The sequence below is a fragment of the Plecotus auritus genome, assembly GCF_963455305.1.
Source record: "Plecotus auritus genome assembly, chromosome: 7".
In the NCBI taxonomy this organism is placed as follows: domain Eukaryota; kingdom Metazoa; phylum Chordata; class Mammalia; order Chiroptera; family Vespertilionidae; genus Plecotus; species Plecotus auritus.
Genome location: NC_137774.1, coordinates 122,101,687 through 122,123,014, shown reverse-complemented (window position 1 = coordinate 122,123,014; position 21,328 = coordinate 122,101,687). Strand labels below are relative to the sequence as shown.

The window sequence follows — 21,328 nt, the reverse complement described above, 5'->3', positions numbered from 1 at the left end:
GGCCTGGCCCTGACCTCGCCCTGCACATGGGATGGTGGACCAGGTGAGGGGATAGCACCAGGCCAAGGTAGGGTGCCAGGCAGGACAGGCGCGAGCTGGGGCCTGATCTCCATAGGCCACCCGAGGGACCCCACCCATACACGAATTTGTGCACCGGGCCTCTAGTCAGTAATAAGAAACTAAATTTTCTCTAAGAAGCTACTTCTTAAGTTCTAACCTCATGTAAACAATAAAAAATTGTATTATAATTGGAAACGTTGTGCCTTGCTTACTAAATGTGCCACCTCAGATACAACTTGCTTTGTGAACTGCATTTGTGTACTTCACAAGCTGTTAGCAAAACAGTGCTTCTAAAATGAAGCTAATATGCTAATATTTATATAACATAATATGTAATTATCTATATTTCTGAAGAATTATAGTCATTCAACAGTGTATTTTAGTGGAAAGTAATGCAGTAATGCAAACTTTCGGTGTTCAAATCAGACAAAAATCTCATTTTACTTAAGGTCACATTTTGAGAAGATGACTTAAAACTAATTTCTATTTACATAAGCAATTTTAACGTTGGTATTTATAATTAAGTCTTATGTGTTTAATTCATTATATGTCTGATCTAATGGTTTCAGTGTTTATTTTTAGCACTCATAAATAAGGAAAAATAATAAAGTGAACCTGGTGAATAATATCTCTTAACATGTTATCTTCTTTATGTGTATGTGTTAGATGGAAGATGGTGCCCCAAAGCATATCATTCAGATGACAGGATTTAAAATGGAAGAAAAGGAAGCTCTAGGAAAATTGCTTTTAACGCTAGATTGTACTTTTATTAAGAGTGAGGTGAGTACAGAAACTTTACTTACCAAATGTAAAATAACTAGAATTAAAATACTGACCTAAAAATGATAAAATGCCCCCATAATAGTGTAAGAATAAGAAGAATGTGTTATATAGGAAATATTAGTAAAATTTTTTTCATGTGGATTTTTCTTTCCAGAAATACAAAAATTGTACACATCTTATAGCTGAACGCCTATGTAAGAGTGAAAAATTTTTAGCGGCTTGTGCAGCAGGTAAGTTAATGGCCTTCCCTCCATCTTTGAAAAAAAAAAAATTCATGTTAAAGAAAAAGTACCTTAGTCCCTAGGAAGATGGCATGTTTATGTTGACATTTTTCTGAAAATACTTATATTTGATATACTTTTTGTTGTATTGTTCTGAGTAAAACTTTGTAAACATGACAAATGTATTAGGCAGAAATCCTTCAACAAATATTTTCATGTAAGTGCTTTATATAAGAAAAAGTATTTTAAGTGAAAGATTTGCCACAAAAATTTTTAAAAATACCTGTTGAAGTCTCAGCTGTTGTCGGTCAAGTTTCTTTTCTTTGATCTATCATTGAAAATAGTTAATGTTTTTGTTTGACTGCTTCCTCTCCTCTCATCCATTCTATGAAGCAATGATCATGGTATTTTATTTTTCTAAGGTTTTTAAATCCTCTCTCTTTGTCACCATTGATATTTCTTTTACAGTTTCCTATGATTGATTTGGCATCTGACTAGTCTGCTGGTTGCAAAAAAAATATGTATTTAACTCAGGTGAATTTACCATTTTTATAGTAACTTATTAGAAAAACACTTGGATTCATTATTAACTCGATAAATGAAAACATACATTGTCCCTGCTGTTGAAAAAGATCATTGATGCCCAGATAAAGCAACTATAGAATGTTGTAAATACCCTGAAAAATTCTCTAACTCAATAAATTTGTTTTACAAAGCATAAGAATGCTGTAAACATTATGGGAAAAGTTTTTAGCAAAAGAGGAAGAATATAAATCTAACCCAAAATAGGGTTTAATAATAATAATTATAATTTAAGTAATACCACATTTTATTTTATTAAGCCTTATATCTATACTAGAGACCTGGTGCATGAAAATTCATGCACTGGATTGGGGTGTCCCTCAGCCCAGCCTGCCCCCTCTCACAGTCCGGGAGCCCTCAGGGTGGGAGGCGACCTGGCAATCAGGGGAAGGTGACGCCCCATCACACCTCTGCTGCTGCCACTGCCGGAAGCGCAAGCCTCGGTCAGCCCTGGTTACCTGAGCCTTGGGCGGCTCTGGGCGGCTGGACAGCCACCATCGAGGCTTGCCTGCACCTCGAGCCGGCCCTGGGTGGCTGGGCAGCTGCCATCTGAGGCTTGCCTGCGCCTCGGGCCAGCCCTGGGCGGTTGGGCAGCCACCATCCAAGGCTTGCCTGCGCCTTGGGCCTGCCCTGGGCGGTTGGGCAGCCACCATCCAAGGCTTGCCTGCGCCTTGGGCTGGCCCTGGGCGGCTGGGAAGCCAACATCTGAGGCTTGCCTGCACCTCGGGCCGACTCTGGGCAGCTGGGGGGCTGAGGGGACTGGGAGACTCCAGAGGCAGGCATGCGGAGTGGCCGAGTCTGCCTGGGTGCGGGCCTGGCCTTGCCACGCACCTGCTGCCCCGGCGGGGCTGAGGAGACTGGGCGCCACCATCTTTTGGCTGTGGGCGCCACCATCTCTCAGGGCGTGGCAGTCAATTAGCATATTCCCTCCTTATTGGCTGTGGGCACCACCTTCTTTGAGGGCGGGGTAGTCAATTAGCATATTCCCTCCTTATTGGCTGTGGGCACTGCCATATTTGCGATGGCGTGAAGGTCGATTAGCATATTCCCTCTTTATTAGATTATTAGAATTTTATTTACTAAAAATTAGAATGATAATTATGGGAAATATTACATACAATGTTCAGTCATGTTATAGCCCTCAAAAAATTTAGGAAGACAACATCATTCAAATATGATGTTGGTAACCAGCTTGAGTCTCATGTTGAATAAGGTTAATTTTTTTTCAAATATAGTTCATATACAACATTATATTATTTTTAGCTATATATCACAGTGATTAGATTTTTATATACTTGATAAAGGTAAATAAAGTCATTAGATTTTTATATACCCCAACAAATCTAGTACCCATCTGGCGTCAGACATAGTTTTTACAGTATTATTAAATACTAGAGGTCTGATGCATGAATTCATGCATGGGTGGGGTCTGGCCAGCCCGCCCCGATTGGGCCGATTCGGCCAGGCTGGCCAGGAGGAGGGGCCGCTGGAGGTTGGTCGGCCATTCCTACCCCCGATTGGGGTGGGTGGGCCGATGGGGGGCGGGGCTGGCCAGGGGGAGGGGCCTGGAGAAGCCCCACTGAGCTGGAGCTGAGCATGGGCCCCAGGCTTTCCAGGGAGGATGGCCTCAGCAAGGAAACAGAAACCACCAGAAGGCTCTGCAAACAGGCCCTGAGCTCCCTTTGGCCAGGCAGACTCAGAGCTGGTGTCTCTGTGTGTACATTAGACACAGCCTGGCACTCGCCTTTGTCTGTTGGTCAAATCCATTGCATCGAAAAACTTGTTCCCCTTCTTCTCTTTGGGCCCTTACAACAAACACAGGCCAATTGGAAGACGTGGGCCCCAGTGGCAGAGCCAGGCCCCACAATCACCTGGAATTTAGGCCTAAGACAACTGGGTAGCAATCTCCATGGAACAAAACACGCTGTTTTAGAGTCTTAATTCTCCCCTAAAATGTGCCCAACTGCTCCTCTTTAGCCAGGATAGACTGAACTAAGGAACCAAAGACCGAGTTTCCTTTGAGGTGGGGTCCACTGGGAGCTGGCTGGTGGCAAGGCCCCTCACAGGCGGCTGCCTTCCCCCCAAGCTCAGTGTGCTCTGAGCCAGTCTGTTTCTGGCGGTGCCGGGTCCTGGGCTGCTGGTCCGGCAGAGGTCCACAGGGTTTCTCTCCACCGCCTTCCTGGCCTCCTGAGCAGTACCTTCTGGCCCACTGCACCAGGCAGCTGTCCCTAGAGCTGGGACTTGGAGAGCAAAGGAGCTAGCTCGCGCCAAGAGGGACCTGCAGGTGGCCAGACCGCGCCCCATCACCCCGCTTCTCAGTCTCGCTCACGTGGATCTCAGTCTCACTTGTGTGGATCGGGCCAAAGCCCGCTGCCCGAGACTGGTGCCACATGGGGAAGGTTGCAGCGGGGAGAGGGGTGCCCTGACCTGCCAGTCTTGGTGATTATCATCTTGGTGCCCAGCTGATTGAATTTTTCCCACAGAGCCTTCATCTCAAGCTGCATGCTCACACTGGCTACCTTCGCGTTCTTCTTTACTGGCGCCTTAGCAGCAGCCATGCAACTGGCCCTGGGCCCTCAGGCTCAGCAGCAGTGCTGGTGGCGGCCCCTGTGGCCAGCGCGTCATAGCAACTGGTCATTCTGCCATAAAGGTTGCTGGGCTTTTATTATATAGACTAGAGGCCCAGTGCACAAAATTCGTCCACAGAGGGGGGGTGTCCCTCAGCCCAGCCTGTGCCCTCTCACAATACGGGACCTCTCGGGTAGGATCCCTAGGCCTGGCCAGTGATCAGGACCTATCAGGGCTTTTCTTCCCCTGGCTGCCGGCAGCTGGCCCCACCCCCGCCACTGCCACTGTTTGCCATCTATGCAGCGCTGCCCCCACCCTTGCCACCTCGCCATCGGTCACCGCCCTCTGCAGGTGACAGGCGTGCAATGCGATCACTTGGCAGGTCTGGGCCTCCCTCTGCAGGGCGATTGCTGGCTGACCCACCACAGCGTCGCTGGCCAGTGGCCTGGGCCTCCCTCTGTGGGGCAATTGATCACGGGGCCCCCAGATCGATAGCTGCACAGAGGGAGACCCCACCCACCAGCCGCAGCGCCGCCAGCTAGGTAGCCTGGGCCTCCCTCTTTGGGTCGATCCATCGCTGGACTCCCTGATAGATCGTTCAGCAGAGGGAGGCCCCGCCCACCCAGCCAGGGCTCCGCGATCAATTGCTGTGCAGAGGGTGGCCTGGGCCTCCCTCTTTGGTGCAATCGCAGAGCCCCCCTTCCCCCATCAATCGCCCTGCCGGCCAGTGGCCTAGGTCTCCCTCTTTGGGGTGATCGTGGAGTCCCCCATCGATTGCCCTGCAGAGGATGGCCTGGGCCTCCCTCTTTGGGGCGATCGTGGGCCCATGGCGGGGTCCACGACCAATCACATTGCACCCGCCTTGGCTGGCCTGGCATCAGTGCGTGTCATAGCATGGTTGTCTGGATGGTCATTCCGCTGTTTGGTCATTCAGTCAATTTGCATATTACGCTTTTATTATTATAGATTTTCCCTGTGCTGTACTTGACCTTCCCATGACTGTTTTTATAACTGACAATTCATACCTTTCATTCCCTTTTATGATTTTTTAAAAACATACTTATTGATTTCAGAGAAGAAGAGAGATAGAGAGAGAAAAATCAATGGTGAGAGAGAATCATTGTTCGGCTGCCTCCTGCACCCTACACTGGGGATAGAGCTTACAACCCAGGCATATGCCCTGACCGGGAATTGAACTGTGACCTCCTGGTTCATGAGCCACGCTGGCTGGGCTCCTTTCACCTTTTTTGCCTATTCCTCCAAACCTCTTCCATTTGGCAACCATCAATTTGTTCTATCAATGAGTTTGTTTCTGTTTTCTTTGTTGATTTAATTTTTTAGGTGTTTCCACATATAAGTGAAAGCATGTGGCATTTTGTCTTTCTCTGTCTGACATTTGTCTTAGCACAATACGCTCTAGGCCAGGGGTGGGCAAACTTTTTGACTCGAGGGCCACGATGGGTTCTTAAACTGGACTGGAGGGCCGGAACAAAAGCATGGATGGAGTGTTTGTGTGAACTAATATAAATTAAAAGTAAAGGAGCGGAGGGGAGAGCAAGAGAACCCTCCGCTCTTTCGGCTCCATGGGCCAGATAGAACAGCCGAATGGGCCGGATCCGGCCCGCGGGCCATAGTTTTCCCATGGCTGCTCTAGGCCCATCTATGCTATTGCAAATTGAAAGATTCATTTTTTTTTATAGCTGAGTAATATTTTGTGTGTTTGTGTGTGTGTGTATACATCATATCTTTATTCATTTGTCTGTCAGTGGACACTAAAGTTGCTTGTTTCATGTCTTGGCTATTGTAAATAATGTTGCAATGAACATAGGTTGCATATGTCTTATTAATGTTTTGGGTTTCTTCATATGATAGTTCTATTTTTAATTTTTTGAGGAGCCTCCATACTGTTTTCCATAGTGGCTGCACCAGTTTACATTCCTACCAACAGTTCACTAGGGTTCCCTTTTCTTCACCTTTTTACCTATACTTGTTGATTTATTAATAGCAGTCATTTTGACAGGTGTGAGGTGATACCTCATTTGATTTTCATTTGCATTTCTCTGATGATAGTGACCTTTAGCGTATTTTTATGTATCTGTTGGCCATCTATATGTCCTTTTTGGAGAAATGTGTATTCAGGTCCTCAGCTAATTTTTTTTAAATATATTTTATTGATATTTTACAGAGAGGAAGGGAAGAGGGATAGAGAATTAGAAACATCGATGGGAGAGAAACATCGATCAGCTGCCTCCTTCACACCTCCCACTGGGGATGTGCCCGCAACCAAGGTACATGCCCTTGACTGGAATCAAACCCGGGACCCTTCAGTCCGCAGGCTGACGCTCTATCCACTGAGCCAAACCGGTTTCGGCCCTCAGCTAATTTTTTAATTGGATTGTGTTGAGTTGTATGAGTTCCTTATATATTGTGGATATTAACCCCTTATTGAATATATCATTTGCAAATATCTTCTCTGATTTAGGAAGTTGCCTTTTTGTTTTGTGGATAGTTTTCTTTGCGATGCAAAATCTTTAGTTTGATGTAGTCCCATTCGTTTATTTTTGCTTTTATTGTCTTTGCCTTAGGAGATATATCCAAAAAAATATCGCCTGTGTTTTCTTCTAGGAGTTTTATGGTTCTGGGTTTATATATTTAAGTCTTTAATCTATGTTTAGTTTATTTTTGTGTATGGTATAAGAAAGTGGCCTAATTTCGTGGGTTTTTTTTTCATATATCCAGTTTTCCCAACATCATTTATTGAAGATAATCTATTTATCCCAATGGATATTCTTGACTTCTTTATTATAAATTAATTTATCCTATAACCATGGGTTTCTTTCTGGGCTCTCTCTTACATTACATTGATCTATGTGTCTGTTTTCACTCCAGTACCATGCTGTTTTGATTGCTATAGCCTTGTAATATACTTTCTTTTTCTTTTTCAAGATTGCTTTGTCTATTCAGGGTCTTTTGTGGTTCCAAATAAATTTTAGGATCACTTGTTATAGTTCTGTGAAAAATGAGATTGCTATTTCGGTAGGGATTGCATTGAAAATGTAGATGGCTTTGGGCAGTGTGGACATTTTAGCAGTGCTAATTCTTCCTGTCCATATGTACAGTATATGCTTCCATTTATTTGTGTCTTTAGTTTTCAGAAAGATTAAATTCTATTTGATATTTGATTTTTATTGTTTATCACTTATCAGAACCAAAATTCTTATTGACAGCTTATTTACTTTTTAGGAAAGTGGGTACTAACTAAGGACTACATAATTCATAGTGCCAAAAGTGGAAGATGGCTTGATGAAACAACTTACGAATGGGGATATAAAATTGAAAAAGATTCCCATTATTCACCTCAAATGCAATCTGCACCTAAAAGATGGCGTGAAGAACTGAAACGCACTGGTGCTCCAGGAGCCTTTCACAGATGGAAAGTTGTCCTCCTTGTTAGAGCTGATAAGCGAAGTGATTCTCTTGTAAGGTAAGATAAGACCTTATAAAAGCTAAAGCAATTCATGAGAAAACAGTTTTGGTTTGCTTGAATACCTTTCTGTATTTCTTTGCAATTATTAGTTTAATTAAAGTGAGCCATGTGGTTTACTCTTTGATTTCCTACTTAAGCCATTCTAACATTTAAGTATACGTATCTAATGGAACAAAATGTATTTTATAGTATTGCTTCAAATTATTTTTGTGGTCTTTATTTTACTTCCCATGTTTTTTGTTTTTTTTTTAAAGTTTTAAAGCAGTTACATTTTTGCAAGTGAAATATGTTATCACAGAGGCTTTGTTCTGGGTTTATATAGTGCATTTTTCATGGTTAATACTGTTTCCATCATTCCATGTTTTTAAATCTTTTATATCATTTTTTAAAAAGGCTTCTTATTGGGTAAACTAATTATAAGATTGCCATGACTTTTGGTGGGGATGAGTTGCAAAGACTTTACCTTTACTAAAGTGTAATTTATAGATAATAACATCCACACATTTTAAGTGTTCATTTTGATGAGTTTGAACAAACTATTTTTGATGAGTTTGGACAAATCAGTTGTACATCTATGTTAACCCCACTACACTCTGATCTGTAACATTAACAGTACAACATTTTGTTGTGTCCTTGTACATTTAATTCTGCTCCGCCAATACCAGACAACCAGTGATTTCTTTTGTCACTGTAGATTAGATTTGTTATTTTCCTTGAGTGATTTATATAAATGGGATCATATTGTATATACTCAGTTGATTTTGAGATTTGTCTACCTTGTGTGAATCAGCAGTTTATTTTTTGTTGCTGAGTGGTATTTTACTCTATGGATATATCACAACCCATTTATTACTCAACCACTGATGGACTTTTGTGGAATTTTTTGTTTGTTTTTTCTAATGTGGTTAAAGCTGCTATGAACATTGAGTACAAGTCTTCAGGTAGACAAGTCTTCATTCCTGTTGAGTAAATACCTAGGAATGAAATTGCTGGCTCAAAGGGCCTTTGTGCACTTAACATTATATGAAAATGCCAAACCGTTTTCTAAAGTAGTTGTACCATTTTACAAACTCATTAGCAACGTATGAGGGTTCCAGTTGCTTTGTAGTTACCTTGGCGTTGTTGAAATCAGTTGACCATATTTGTGTGGTCTGTTTCTGGATTTCTTATTCTGTTCCATTGATAACTGTCTCTACCTATACTAACAACACACTGTTTTAATTACTGTAGCTTTATAATGAGTCTTTAAATCAGGTAGTATAAATCCTCCAGGATTCTCTTTTTTCAAATTTGTTTTGGTGACGTGGATCTTTTATATTTCTGTACACATTTTAGAATCAGTTTGTCAATTTGTACAAAAATACAAGCTGTGATTGGGATTGGGATTGAAGTTACGATCAAATTGGAGAGAATTGAGAGCTTAACAATATTGAGTTGTTCTCTCAACAAATAGTATATTCCTTCAAGTCTTTTTAAATTTCTTTTTAAAAATCTTTTTTTAATTTCTGATGTTAATGTTTTATAGTTTTCATTGTATAAGTTTAGCACATATTTTGTTAAATTTAACTCTAGGTACTTATTATTGTTTTGGGATGCTATTATAAATGGACATTTTTGAAAATTTTTTATATCTATTGAGACAATTAGCTTTTTCCTTTATTCTGATAATATGCTAAATTATTTTGTCAATTTTTAAATGTTAAACCAAACTGATACTCCTGAGATAAACTCTACTTTATCATGTAGTATTATTCATTTTTAATACTTGCTGATTCTATTTGCAAATGTTTTGATAAGAATTTTATAACCTCAACCTGATAAATTATATGTATGACAAAATCTAAACTTAAAATCATGGATATTTTTCCTCCATAATTGGGAACAAGACAAAGCATGCTTACTGTGACCACTTCTATTCAGCATTTTACCAGAGGTATTAGCCAGTGCAATAAGGCAAAGAAAATAAATAAGAGCCTAGAGTTGTAAAGAAAAAATATGAAATATTGCTTTTATCCTGAAAGCCATGGTCATATACTAAATAATTTACTGAAAAAATGTTATTGTATTAATTAGTGAATTTAGCAAGATCACAGGATAACTCACTATATAAAAATTGTGTTTTTATATGCTAATGATGAGCAATTAGAAATTAAAATCTAAAAAGCAATATGGCCTTTGCTCTTTAATGGTTTGATTATGTGTCCAGGTGTGTGTGTGTGTGTGTGTGTGTGTGTGTGTGTTGTTTATTTGTTTATTATTGGTTATCTGTGTTTATGTTATTTGCTTGGGGTTCTCTGAGCTTCTTGAACACATTCAGATTTTTGTGTGTGTGATATTAATTATGGAAAATTCTTTTAAATATTTATTCTATTGTGTTCTTTTCCTTCTGGAGTGCTATCCCTATATTTTGGAACATGTGGTTCTGTCGCACATTTTTTGCCTGCTTTGTTCTGTTTTTTTTTGTGTGTGTGTGTGTTTCAGTTATATAATTTCTATTGCCCTATCATCAAGTTCAGATATTCCTTCCTCAGTTATGGGCAGTCTGTTAATAAGTCTATCAAAGAAATTCTTCTTTGATATAGTATCTTTCTTAAAAAGTTCTTTATTATTTAAAGTATTACATATGTCTCCTTTTTCCCCCATTGACCCCTCCCCAGTCGTCCCCATCCCCCCCTACTGTCTGTGTCCATGGGTTCTGCTTATATGCAGGTATACAAGTCCTTTGGTTGATCTCTCTTGCCCTTAAGCCTTCCCTCTGAGGTTGGATTGTCTGTTTAATATAGTATCTTTTATTTCTACCATTTTTAAAAAATATTCTCCTAAATTCATTATCTCCTCATGTAGATTGTTCACTCTTTTCCTATATCCTTTTCCATGTCAGTCAAAGTTATTTTAAAGTCACTTTCTGACAATCTCAACATCTGGATCATCTTTCTGCTATTTATTTCTTTATCTCTTGGCAGTAATTCCCCCCCCCCTTTGCTTTTTGTGTATGTCTTGTATTTTTTATTGTATGCATAGACATCATATACAGAAGAGGTAAATAATATTTATATCCAAAAATATATTCTTCCTCTTCTGTAAGACAGTTAGTAGGGGTGGTCGAGTTGTTTAGTGGTGGTTGTTTTGGGGTTTTGTTAATGCTATAGTCACCTTCAATGCATCATTTCAATTTACTGCAGCAATGGGCTACAGTTTCTTTGGGCTTAGTGTGCAGCCTGGGGTTCTAGAAAGTTTTTAATTTTCTTTCTTTCTTCACTCTCACCTGTACTACTGAACAGACTCTTAAAAGGACCCCCGAAAGGACTCTCTCTTCATACTGTTTGTCTCTTGCTTTGTTGCTCATTTCTGGGGTGGGGTTAAGGATGTGTTTATTGTCAGTTCTGCTGGATAAGCTCTTTTCTTAAGCATTCTTTGTGTTCTTGGTCCCTGGTTGGTACTTTCTCAGTGTTTGTGTCTCAGTCCCCCAAGGCAGCCATATTCTTGCCTGCTACCTATGGTCAGGGCCTTTGGCAAGAAAGAATTTTTAACCACTACCCAGTATTAGATCGCTAGTTTGTATTGGTGCAGGATCCTAAACCCTAGTTGCATTCCTGCCCCTCTTCCAGGAACAGATGGCTTTTGCTTCTACCCTTCAGTCAGAAACAGTGGACCTGTTTTTGGGCTGCACAGCAGGTTTTTCTATCCCTCCAGAGGCAGATGGGTTTTACTTCCACTCTTCCATCACAAGAGTGCACCTTTCCTGAATTCTGAAGATAGGAAACTTTCTTACCTTACCCAAATGGCTTAAGGCTTTTGTTTATACGAGAGAAGGATCCAGGGAAGTGGATCTGGTTTTAGATCTATTACTTGGTGGCAGCACGACCCAGCTGGCCCATCTGTGCTACCAATAGGGGCTTCCTTTGTTACCTGCACCAACACTCTTTCATGAATACTTAATGGAGGTCTGTGGCAAAGAGGTTTACAAGTAAGAGGGCCAGAGACTCCTAGTTATACTAAACTGTCATGCTACCTTCACTTGGCCTTAAATTTTAAAAAATTTATTGATTCTTGCTAGATTTTATGTTAATAACTTCTCTCCTGTGCTCGGGCAAAAATAAAATACTAGTTTGGGTGTTCAGTCTCTTCACAAAGATGCTTATTACTCGATGGAAATTCAGTTTCTTGATTGTCTTGTTACCTTAGTTCTCAGACAGATTCAGGAAAAATTATGATTTTTGTAGATTATTTGGCTTTTTCTCATTGTTAGGTGTTAGCAGTGTTCTCTTGTAGCTTTCTAAATTCTTAAACAGAATCAGAACTTTCATGATTTTGGGATATGTATGTCTGTGTGTCTTCTAAATCTAAATGTAAAGTATTTTTTAATATAGATTAACTAGAGGCCTGGTGTACAAAATTTGTGCATGGGGGGATGTGTCCCTCAGCCCAGCCTGCACCCTCTCCAATCTGGGACCCCTGGCTCCCAACTGCTCACCTGCCTGCCTTCCTGATTGCCCCTAACTGCTTCTGCCTGCCAGCCTGATCACCCTCTAACCATTCCCCTGCCAGTCTGATTGATGCCTAACTGTTCCCCTGCCAGCCTGTTTGCCCCTAACTGCCCTCCCTTGTAGGCCTGGTCCCTCCCAACTGCCCTCCCCTGCTGGTTTGATTACCCACAACTGTCCTCCCTTGCAGGCCTAGTCCCTCCCAACTGCCCTCCCTGCTGGCCATCTTTTGGCAGCCATCTATGTCCACATGGGGGCAGCTATCTTGTGTGTTGGAGTGATGGTCAATTTGCATATTACTCTTTTATTAGATAGGATAGAGACCTGGTGCACAGGTGGGGGCCGGCTGGTTTGCCCTGAAGGGTGTCCCGGATCAGGGTGGGGGTTCCCTTGGGGCGTGGAGTGGCCTGGGTGAGGGGCCTGTGGTAGTTTGCAGGCCTGCCACGCCCCCCGGCGCCCCAAGTGGAGGCCCTGGGATCTGGGATTTATTTATCTTCTATAATTGAAACTTTGTAGCCTTGAGCGGAGGCCAGGGCAGGCCAGGGCGGGCAGAAAGCTTGGCTTCCTCCATCACCGGGGAAACCCAAGCCTCCTGCTCTCTCCAGCTCCATGGCTGCTGCCATTTTTGTTGGGATTTATTTATCTTCTATAATTTAAACTTTGTAGCCTTGAGTGGAGTCCTGGGCCGGCCAGGGTATGCAGGAAGCTTGGCTTCTTCCATTGCCAGGGAAACCCAAGCCTGCTTGCTCTGTGGCTACAGCCATCTTGGTTGGGTTAATTTGCATACTTGCTCCTGATTGGCTGGTGGGTGTGGCTGGTGAGTGTAGCGTAGGTACAGTCAATTTGCATATTACTCTTTTATTAGATAGGAAGTTAAACTTTTTCAAAGCCTAATTATTAGAAGGTTGGCAACTAGTTCCATTTTTTTGTGGTTCAGAATGATTTTCTTGGAGGTATGTTGCCTTCTGAAGTAGCTAGTTCCATAGACTTCTTTCATTATTTCTTTGGCTAATTAAGGTGACTTTTCCTTAAGAAGTGAATTTAATATTCTTGGATTTTAATTTCTCCTGTATCAAGAAATTGATAAGTAGAATGAATAGCCCAATTTCTTAAACATTTGCTTGAGCAACTTATAATCATTGCAATAATTATCCTTCATGGCACTCAAATACCCCAAAGGAATATAACTCCTTTCAGGAAATTGCACTGCTACTGTAAGGAAGTTATTGATTTAGATAATTTGACTGAATGTATTTATTTTAAAAATACTTTCTAAATTGTTTACATTTTTATTTAGAGTTTTGGAGGCTGGAAAAGCAAATGTTATTTTACCAAAAAGTTCACCAACTGGAATAACTCATGTGATTGCCAGTAATGCAAGAATCAAGGCTGAGCAAGAAAAAGATAACTTTAAGGGTCCATTTTATCCCATTCAATATCTAGGGGATTTTCTGTTAGAGGTAAGTAAAATAAATAGTAGACATTTTCTAAAGCTTTTTTTTGAAATAAAATAATGATATAGTAATACACAATAAAATTATGTTCTGAATTTTGAAAATATAATGAGTAAAAGTAACTAAAATGACATTTTAAGGTAGTTGCTCTTAGTGATTTAAGTATTCAAGAATACTTTTGATAATTCCAACAGAAACTTGCTTATTCAATTTAAAATTGTCTTAATTTGAGTTTCTATTTTTGTTTTCAAGTGCTTTAGTGATATTTACTACAAAATAATTTTAAGTGTTTTAATGTAGGTATAAATAAAATAACTGGACTATAGTATCATATGTGAATTTTTGGGTTATTTTGTACCATTTGGAAAAAAAGGGAGCTACTTCTAAGGATTTAAAAATATTTTTCTGTTCTATTTTTCTACCTCCCTCTTCTCGTACAAATACTACTCCTTAAGTAGTTCAAATGGGAACAACTCTAGAAGAAACCCTCTGGAATTAAACAAAGAAGAATCTTAAAGAGGGATCATTTAAGATAGAAGAGAAACCTCAGTATGTCTAAACACTGAAACTTGATCTCCCAGGAAAAACTGGCTCCTCCTTCAGTATTTCTCACCTCAATATATACCATAAGTGTTTAATAATTTATGTTAGAGTCCTGGGAATCACCCTAAAACCTTCTTTTCCCTTATTCCCCAGTTATCAATTACCAAGTTTTATTGATTTTATTTCAAATACCTCTTCAAGCAAGCTATGTTTCTCCTTTTATACTATTACTAGTGTGTTGGTGCACGATTCATGCACATTGAAAAGAAATTAACTAGAAGAAATACTTTACTGGATGTACCGGTTAATAATGGCGAATTTTGTAATCAAAGAAAACACAATAATTTCAAGAGAAACATCAAAAGTGCTTTATTCAAAGTAATGTCCATCGATCGTACACATTTCCCCCATCTTTCAGGTAATTTGTGGATACCGTCCCAATAGAACTTTTCTTGTTTTGAGGCAAACTATTCAGAGACCCAATTTTCTACTTCTTCGTACGTTTTGAAGTGCTGCTCAGAAAGTGTGTGTGCCATGGATTGAAACAAGTGGTAATCTGAAGGAGCAAGGTCTGGTGAATATAGCGGGTGGGTTAATACTTCCCAGGCAAGATCTTTTAACGTGTGTTTAACTGGTTTTGAAGTGTGTGATGGTGCTTTATCATGAAGCAAAATTACTTTGCTGTGTCTTCTGGCACATTCTGGTCATATCATGATCAAAGCATGGTTCAAATTGATTATTTGTTGTTGGTAGCAATCAGTATTAACTGTTTCACCTGGTTTTAGAAGCTCATAATACACCACACCTTCCTGATCCCACTAAAGGCAGAGCCTTGTCTTCTTTCCAAAGCGATTTGGTCTTGCAGTCGATGTTGATGGTTGACCTGGATCAACCCATGATTTTGTGCATTTGGAATTCTCAAAATAAATCCACTTTTCATCGCCAGTCACAATTCGTTGCAAAAAAGACTTTATTTTGTGCCATTGAAGCAATATTTTACTGATGACTTTCCGGTTCTCCATTTGTCTTTCATTCAGTTGATGTGGCACCCATTTTCCTTGCTTTAAAATCTTTCTCATTGCTTTTAAACAATCAAAAATTGTTTGCTGAGCAACGTTTAATCTTTCTGCAAGTTGTTTTTGAGTTTGACACACATCTTCATCCAATAATGCTTGTAATTGTTGGTTTTCAAACTTTTCGGTTGACCTGGGTGTTCTGTGTCTTTCACATTGAAATCATCACTTTTAAAGTGTTTAAACCAGCATTCACAAGTATCTTGAGATGGAGCATGTTCACCATAAGCTTCCTGAAGTACATGATAACTTTTTCTTCAAAATAAAGTAATGAATTAAAACTTCCCACAAATGCTCTTTTTTTGGCACGAAATTCAACATTTTTAAGTGTAAAAGTATCTATGATGTTAACACCTTCAGCAAATTTGACATATGAACTTTTGAAGCTTGCTGTCAGTACCACAAAATAGCATACATATCAAATCGCATATATATCAACATATGTGTAACTCCATCTATTGAAAAAAATCTGAATTATTAACCGGTACACCTAGTAATATCACTATTTGCCCTTTGTCTATAATAGAAGTGTCATCCAAATTCATGATCGACAATGACAGATTGAAACACATGCATGCTATTGGCACCAGCAAGAGCTTTATGTGTATCGCGCACGTGCAAGTCAACTTAGCCTTTTATATATATACTAGGGGCTCAGTGCACAAATCCGTGCACCTTGAAAGGAACTGTGGGCCACAAGGCTGGGGGCACAGGGCCAGGTCTCGGTCCATCCTCTGAACCCCAACCAGCCCCTCCTGTTGCAGCACCCCCCTCCTGGTCCTGTCTGCCTGCAGCCCTGCAGCTGCCGCCACTGCTCCCATGCACTGATGGCAGCACTGGCCCTGCTCACACCTGCTGGTGGCGCGGAGAGATTGGGGCCAGCGCCAGCAGCAGGTGCGAGCAGTGGCTCCAGTGCCAGTAGTGGGTGTGAGCATGGCTGTCGCTGACAACGGGTGCAAGAGGTGGCTGTCGGCTCTGATACGCCCCTCAGCAGCAAGGGGAAGTGGTGAAGCCCTGAGGAGTGATAGGAGCTGGCAGCCGCCGCTCACACCCGCTGATGGCACCAAGTGATTGGGGCCGGCGCCAGACACCAGCAGCGGGTGCAAGTAGTGGCTCCAGCACTGGCAGCGGGTGCGAGTGGGGCTGGTGCCGGCAGCAGGTGTGAGCACCGGGCGGGACCAGGGCACGCGGGAGCAAAGTATTTTCAGTAACCACCAGAGGCTTGCCCCGATGACAACGACTGGAATTCTGCCTTGATCTGGCACCCTGGCTCACCTGCTACACTCTTCCGCCACAGCTGACACCCACCATGTTCCGCACTCAGCCGCCTGCTGCCAGTGCCTGCCGTGTTCCATGCACAGCCCTGGTGGTCAGCGCACATCATAACGACCGGTTGTTTGGTTGTTCAGTTGTTTAGTCTTTTTGCATATTAGCCTTTTATTATATAGGATATAGAATAAACTTGCTTAATTAGACCTGCTTTCTGACTTAGCTAAACTTTTTCCAGTGAAGCACCCCAACTTCTCTTTTAGGTAATTGTCAGCAACAGCAGTAAATATTGACACTAAGCAGATTATTATTGTAGATCACACAGGGAGAACAAAGGGTAAAATATTTAACTGTAGCAGTGTTTGACTATATTCTGCGCAGTGAGAAAACCTGAAGTCGTTTTCAAGTTCCACTATTTTTTCTTTTCAATCGGGTCAAGATTCTAAACTTTCTAAATCTCCGTGTACTGGATAATGAAAAGAAAATAGGATTCTACAGAGTCTCCTATCTAACTACTCCAGGACTTCTGTGAGGGTCAAATGAGATGAGGCACATGAAAACGCTTCACAAACATTTGCTTAAACTATAAAATGTTTTCACCTGGCTATAAAGCAAGTCATATTCCTGGGGTGAAGAAACTCCAAGGAGGCTAGTTGCTAGGGAGAGGAAGCAAGGCGTTGCTACATGATGTTATTATTTGGAGCACACAGCGACCATTTCCAGGCTGGTCTGTGCTATGGGCCGCATTTTGCGCCATGGGGTCTTGGCAGTGTTGGCTGCGATTTGGTGGGGTGTTGCTCCGGGGTGGTTTCAGGGCCTGTGTCCCACTTGGGGGAAGCCGAGTGTTGGTTTGTCAGTGCCAGGTCAGTGGTGCCGTTTCTTTGTAAATGGCCAGTACACATCATGGCAGCTCCTGCGTTGATTGTCTGCCCCTTGGTGGTCAGTGTGCATCATAGCTACCGGTCAGATGGACGGACACTTAGCCTTTTATATATATAGACGATATTTAGTTTATCCTCTTTACCCTGTGCTCCTGGAGTCGACTCCTAATTAGTCTTTCTGGTACTTTACTTTTATACTCCTGCTCATTTCCTAATTACTCTTATCTTTCCTTTATCTAGTCCATGCTGCTTCATTCAGAAGGAACAGCCAAAATATTCTTTTTAAAACAATTCTGATCCTGTCATTCTCCTATTTAAACCATCCAGTGACCCTAGCTGGTCTGGCTCACTGGATAGAGTGTCAGCTTGTGGACCAAAGGATCCCAGGTTTGATTCTGGTCAAGAGCACGAACCTTGGTTGCAGACTCCTCCCCATCCTGAACCCTGGTGGGGCTCATCGAGGAGGCAACCCATAGATGTTTCTCTCTTACATTGATGTTTCTATCTTTCCCTCTCTCATCCACTCTCCCTAAAAATCAGTGGAAAAATATCCTCAGGTGAGGATTAACAAAAATAAATAAATAAACAAACAAACCATCCAATGGCTTCCCATTGTCTTAGGATAAAATTCTAAACCTCTACATGGCTTACAAGTTTCCATAGGATTCCTGTCACTCTTACCTTTTGAACTATATCCTGCTTCACTTTTTTCTATGCTTGCTTTACTGTAATAAAACTGTTTTCTCCCAGTTTTTTAATAGGCCAAGCTATTTTATAACTCAGTGACTTTTCAAAAGGTATATTCTTTGACTGGCAAGGTTTTTCCCATACTCTCTCACTCCCTGTGCTCATCATTCAGGTTCTGGTAATAATATTGCCTGTTTAAAAAATACTCTTGATCACTGTATTAAGTTAGGTTCACTTATTATGTGTTCTTATAGAATTATTTTGCTTTATACTATTCATTATGATCATAATTAATTAATTGCCTGATTACTTAGCTAATGTCTGTTTCCCCATCTAAACCAAAAGTACCATGTCATCAAGGATGATATCTATCTTTTCCATAGTTATATCTGAATCATCTTGCATAAAGCCTGGCACATGAGTTCTCATTTCATCTTTGTTAACAAACATAACCTTTGAAAAACCTTTGAGTCTTCCAAGAGTAGATGAAATATATAATTACTAGAGGCCCGATGTACGAAATTCGTGCAAGAGTAGGCCTTCGCAGCCGTGGCGGCTGCCTGAATCCCTCCCTTGCAGCTGTGGTGGGATCCTACAGCTGCAGCCCCGGTTTCGTCCGGAAGGTCGTCCGCAAGGACGTCCAGCCTAATTAGCATATTACACTTATTATTATAGATCTTTCCCTGCTGAATAGCAGCATTGTAGAGTGGAAATTTGACTTGAGCTCAAGGGATGGACCTGCTTGAACTGCAAATAATCTTATTGCCCTTGAAAGTGATTGGGTTAGGAATGGCCATATGAACCAGTTCTGATCCATGGAACATGAAAAGAGGTATAGAAGAGATTCTGGGAAGTTTATTCTTCATTCTGAAAAGAGAATCACCAGCAATCTGCTCCTACAAGATACGAAGATGGGAGAATGTAACCTAAATGTTTCCACTAGCAGCCATTCTTTGACTATGAGGAAAAGTAGCCTAACTGTATAGACAGAGAAGTATAGAGACAGAATTTGGACCCTTGTTGAGATACTTGAGTTGTGGATTAACCAACCCTGAAACCTTAGTACTAGACCACATTGCCATTCTGTGAGGTAGTACATTTCCATGTTTTTTAGTTTGAGTTGGTTTTCTATTGCAGCCAGAAGCATCCTGATTTATCTGTCTGAACAGTTTAAAAGTAGAATTAACTGTCAACAGAATGAAAGTCATTCTTAACTACACAGATTAGTAAAGTACCTGAATTTTTATTTTTCATGGAAATGATTAAAGTGTAATATGTAATATGTTTTATCCACAATCTTCTTTGCAGTAATCTGTAAACATTCAGATTCAGATTCTGAGGAAAGCAATAGTTTATCTAGTAAAAAAAGTAAATAATTTCTAACTTATTTTTGTTTTTAGAATACATTGTTTTATAAGTTCTGGCATAGATAGCTAGGAGTTCATTATCATTCAGTCCAAATAGGAAAGGCATTTTATGATCACTTCTGAGTAGAAAATAGTTAACTTCATTTTGATGTCAAGCTTTTCTTCTACAACTTTGATTCCACTTCAAGTTGTCCACAACAGAAATTGTTCTTTGTACATTCAGAGTAATTATTTTCTTGATGCTAGGAATAGGAAGGAATAAATGTCTTCATTTTTCTTAGTTTTTAATTTCACTTTCCTGAATAATTGAAGAAATTTAGTCAACTACTCTCGGGTATCATTCTCTGCAGGATTGTAGCCTGCTAAAGGGCCCTCGTGTCCACATAGGAAGCTTTTCCAAGTGAAATGGAACAAAAGATCACACCATAGGCTTACCACACTTTGGCTTATATCATAATTATTCCCTAGGAGGACAGTGGTTTTCTATACTCTTTGTGTAAAAATAGTGAATCTCTGCCCTTTCATAAGTACAATTTGGGAATTGTCATGAACTCATCTTTACTTCCAACTTTTTATTCTACTAAACTTGTAGAATTATGTATATGCAAATATTTTTTAAATTAGTGGTAGGTGGTTTGTGAGTCAGTTTGGATTTCTTGGCAAGAGAAATACGTTTGAAATAGAGTTGGGTGAAGCTAATTATTTATTGCTATTCAGATAAAATCAGAGCTGTGAATTCAGCCATTACTCAGCCTCTTTTCCTCTCGATGTGTGATATTCTTGCAAATGAGAAGTCTTATCAGTAAAAAACTGAAAAATACTGTGAGAATTAATCTGTAATCTGAAAAATTTTGATGTAAATTTGGACAGACTAGATAAAATAGTTTTGTTAATGATTAATTGTAAAAAGTATTGCTACTAGAGCAACAAGGCACTAGTTTTTGTTGAGATATACAGAAATCACTTTATTATTCACAACCTTTGTTGTAATGATTTTTCCCTGAAAGAATTCACTAGGGTTTAATAATCTTTAATTTGGGAGAGTGTATTTTATCTACTTGTTTGGCTATCAAAGTATTTTGCAGTTATAGATAAAGTTGAATACTATAAGAAGTACAGTTATGTTAAAATTATACTTAATTGATTGCCTAAACCATTTTTATATACATACAGAAAGAAATTCAAAATGATGAAGATTCCCAAACCAATTCTATTTGGACTAAACATAGCAATCAAGAAAAAAACAAAGATTCCAGGAAAGATGTGGGTTTTCTTGAAATGAAAGATGCCTTCAGAGAGAACATGTGTAGAATCCAGGTAAAACTTTATTAGCTAAAAAAATGTATATTTCTGGATCTTATAAAATTGTTTGAGAGGTAATATATGGTAGAAATAACATGGGTATTGGAATCACATTTGGTATTTGAACCCAGTGTTTTAAAGTCTATGATTTGAGAATATTAGGATATTACCTTATGTCTCTGTTTTGAGATTCTAATTGAAATAATGCTATATATATAGAAACATAGTTCCTAATACATAGTGTAATCTCAACACATGGTGATTACTTAGAACTCCTCTCTATGTTTAATATAACGTGTCTTGTAAAGGATTTTTGTCAGCAATATATATATATATATATGTATATATATATATATATATATATATATATATATATGTATATATATATATATATATATTCATAATTTATGGTCTAAATTCAAGTATGTTACTGCCTATAGAATAAAATTTTTTAAATGACACAAATGAATTCTATTTTGATTAAAATAGAAAACAAAAAACAGGAAGGACTTGGAACTTGAAGCAATGAAAATGTACCTTAAGACAGCATATATACATATATACATA

The 21,328-nt window shown here is 40.0% G+C and overlaps 1 protein-coding gene across 3 annotated transcripts in view; it reads left to right on the top strand.

Moving 5' to 3' along the window:
- SLF1 (SMC5-SMC6 complex localization factor 1) overlaps nt 1-21,328 on the top strand; it is a 72,385-nt gene that overhangs the window by 8,925 nt on the left and 42,132 nt on the right. For all 3 annotated transcript variants that reach the window (XM_080678351.1, XM_080678352.1, XM_080678350.1), the window contains exons 2-6: nt 727-840; nt 998-1,073; nt 7,458-7,698; nt 13,483-13,645; nt 20,633-20,776. In XM_080678351.1, the coding sequence (XP_080534477.1) occupies nt 727-840; nt 998-1,073; nt 7,458-7,698; nt 13,483-13,645; nt 20,633-20,776 (738 nt within the window). The remainder of the gene's footprint in view (nt 1-726; nt 841-997; nt 1,074-7,457; nt 7,699-13,482; nt 13,646-20,632; nt 20,777-21,328) is intronic.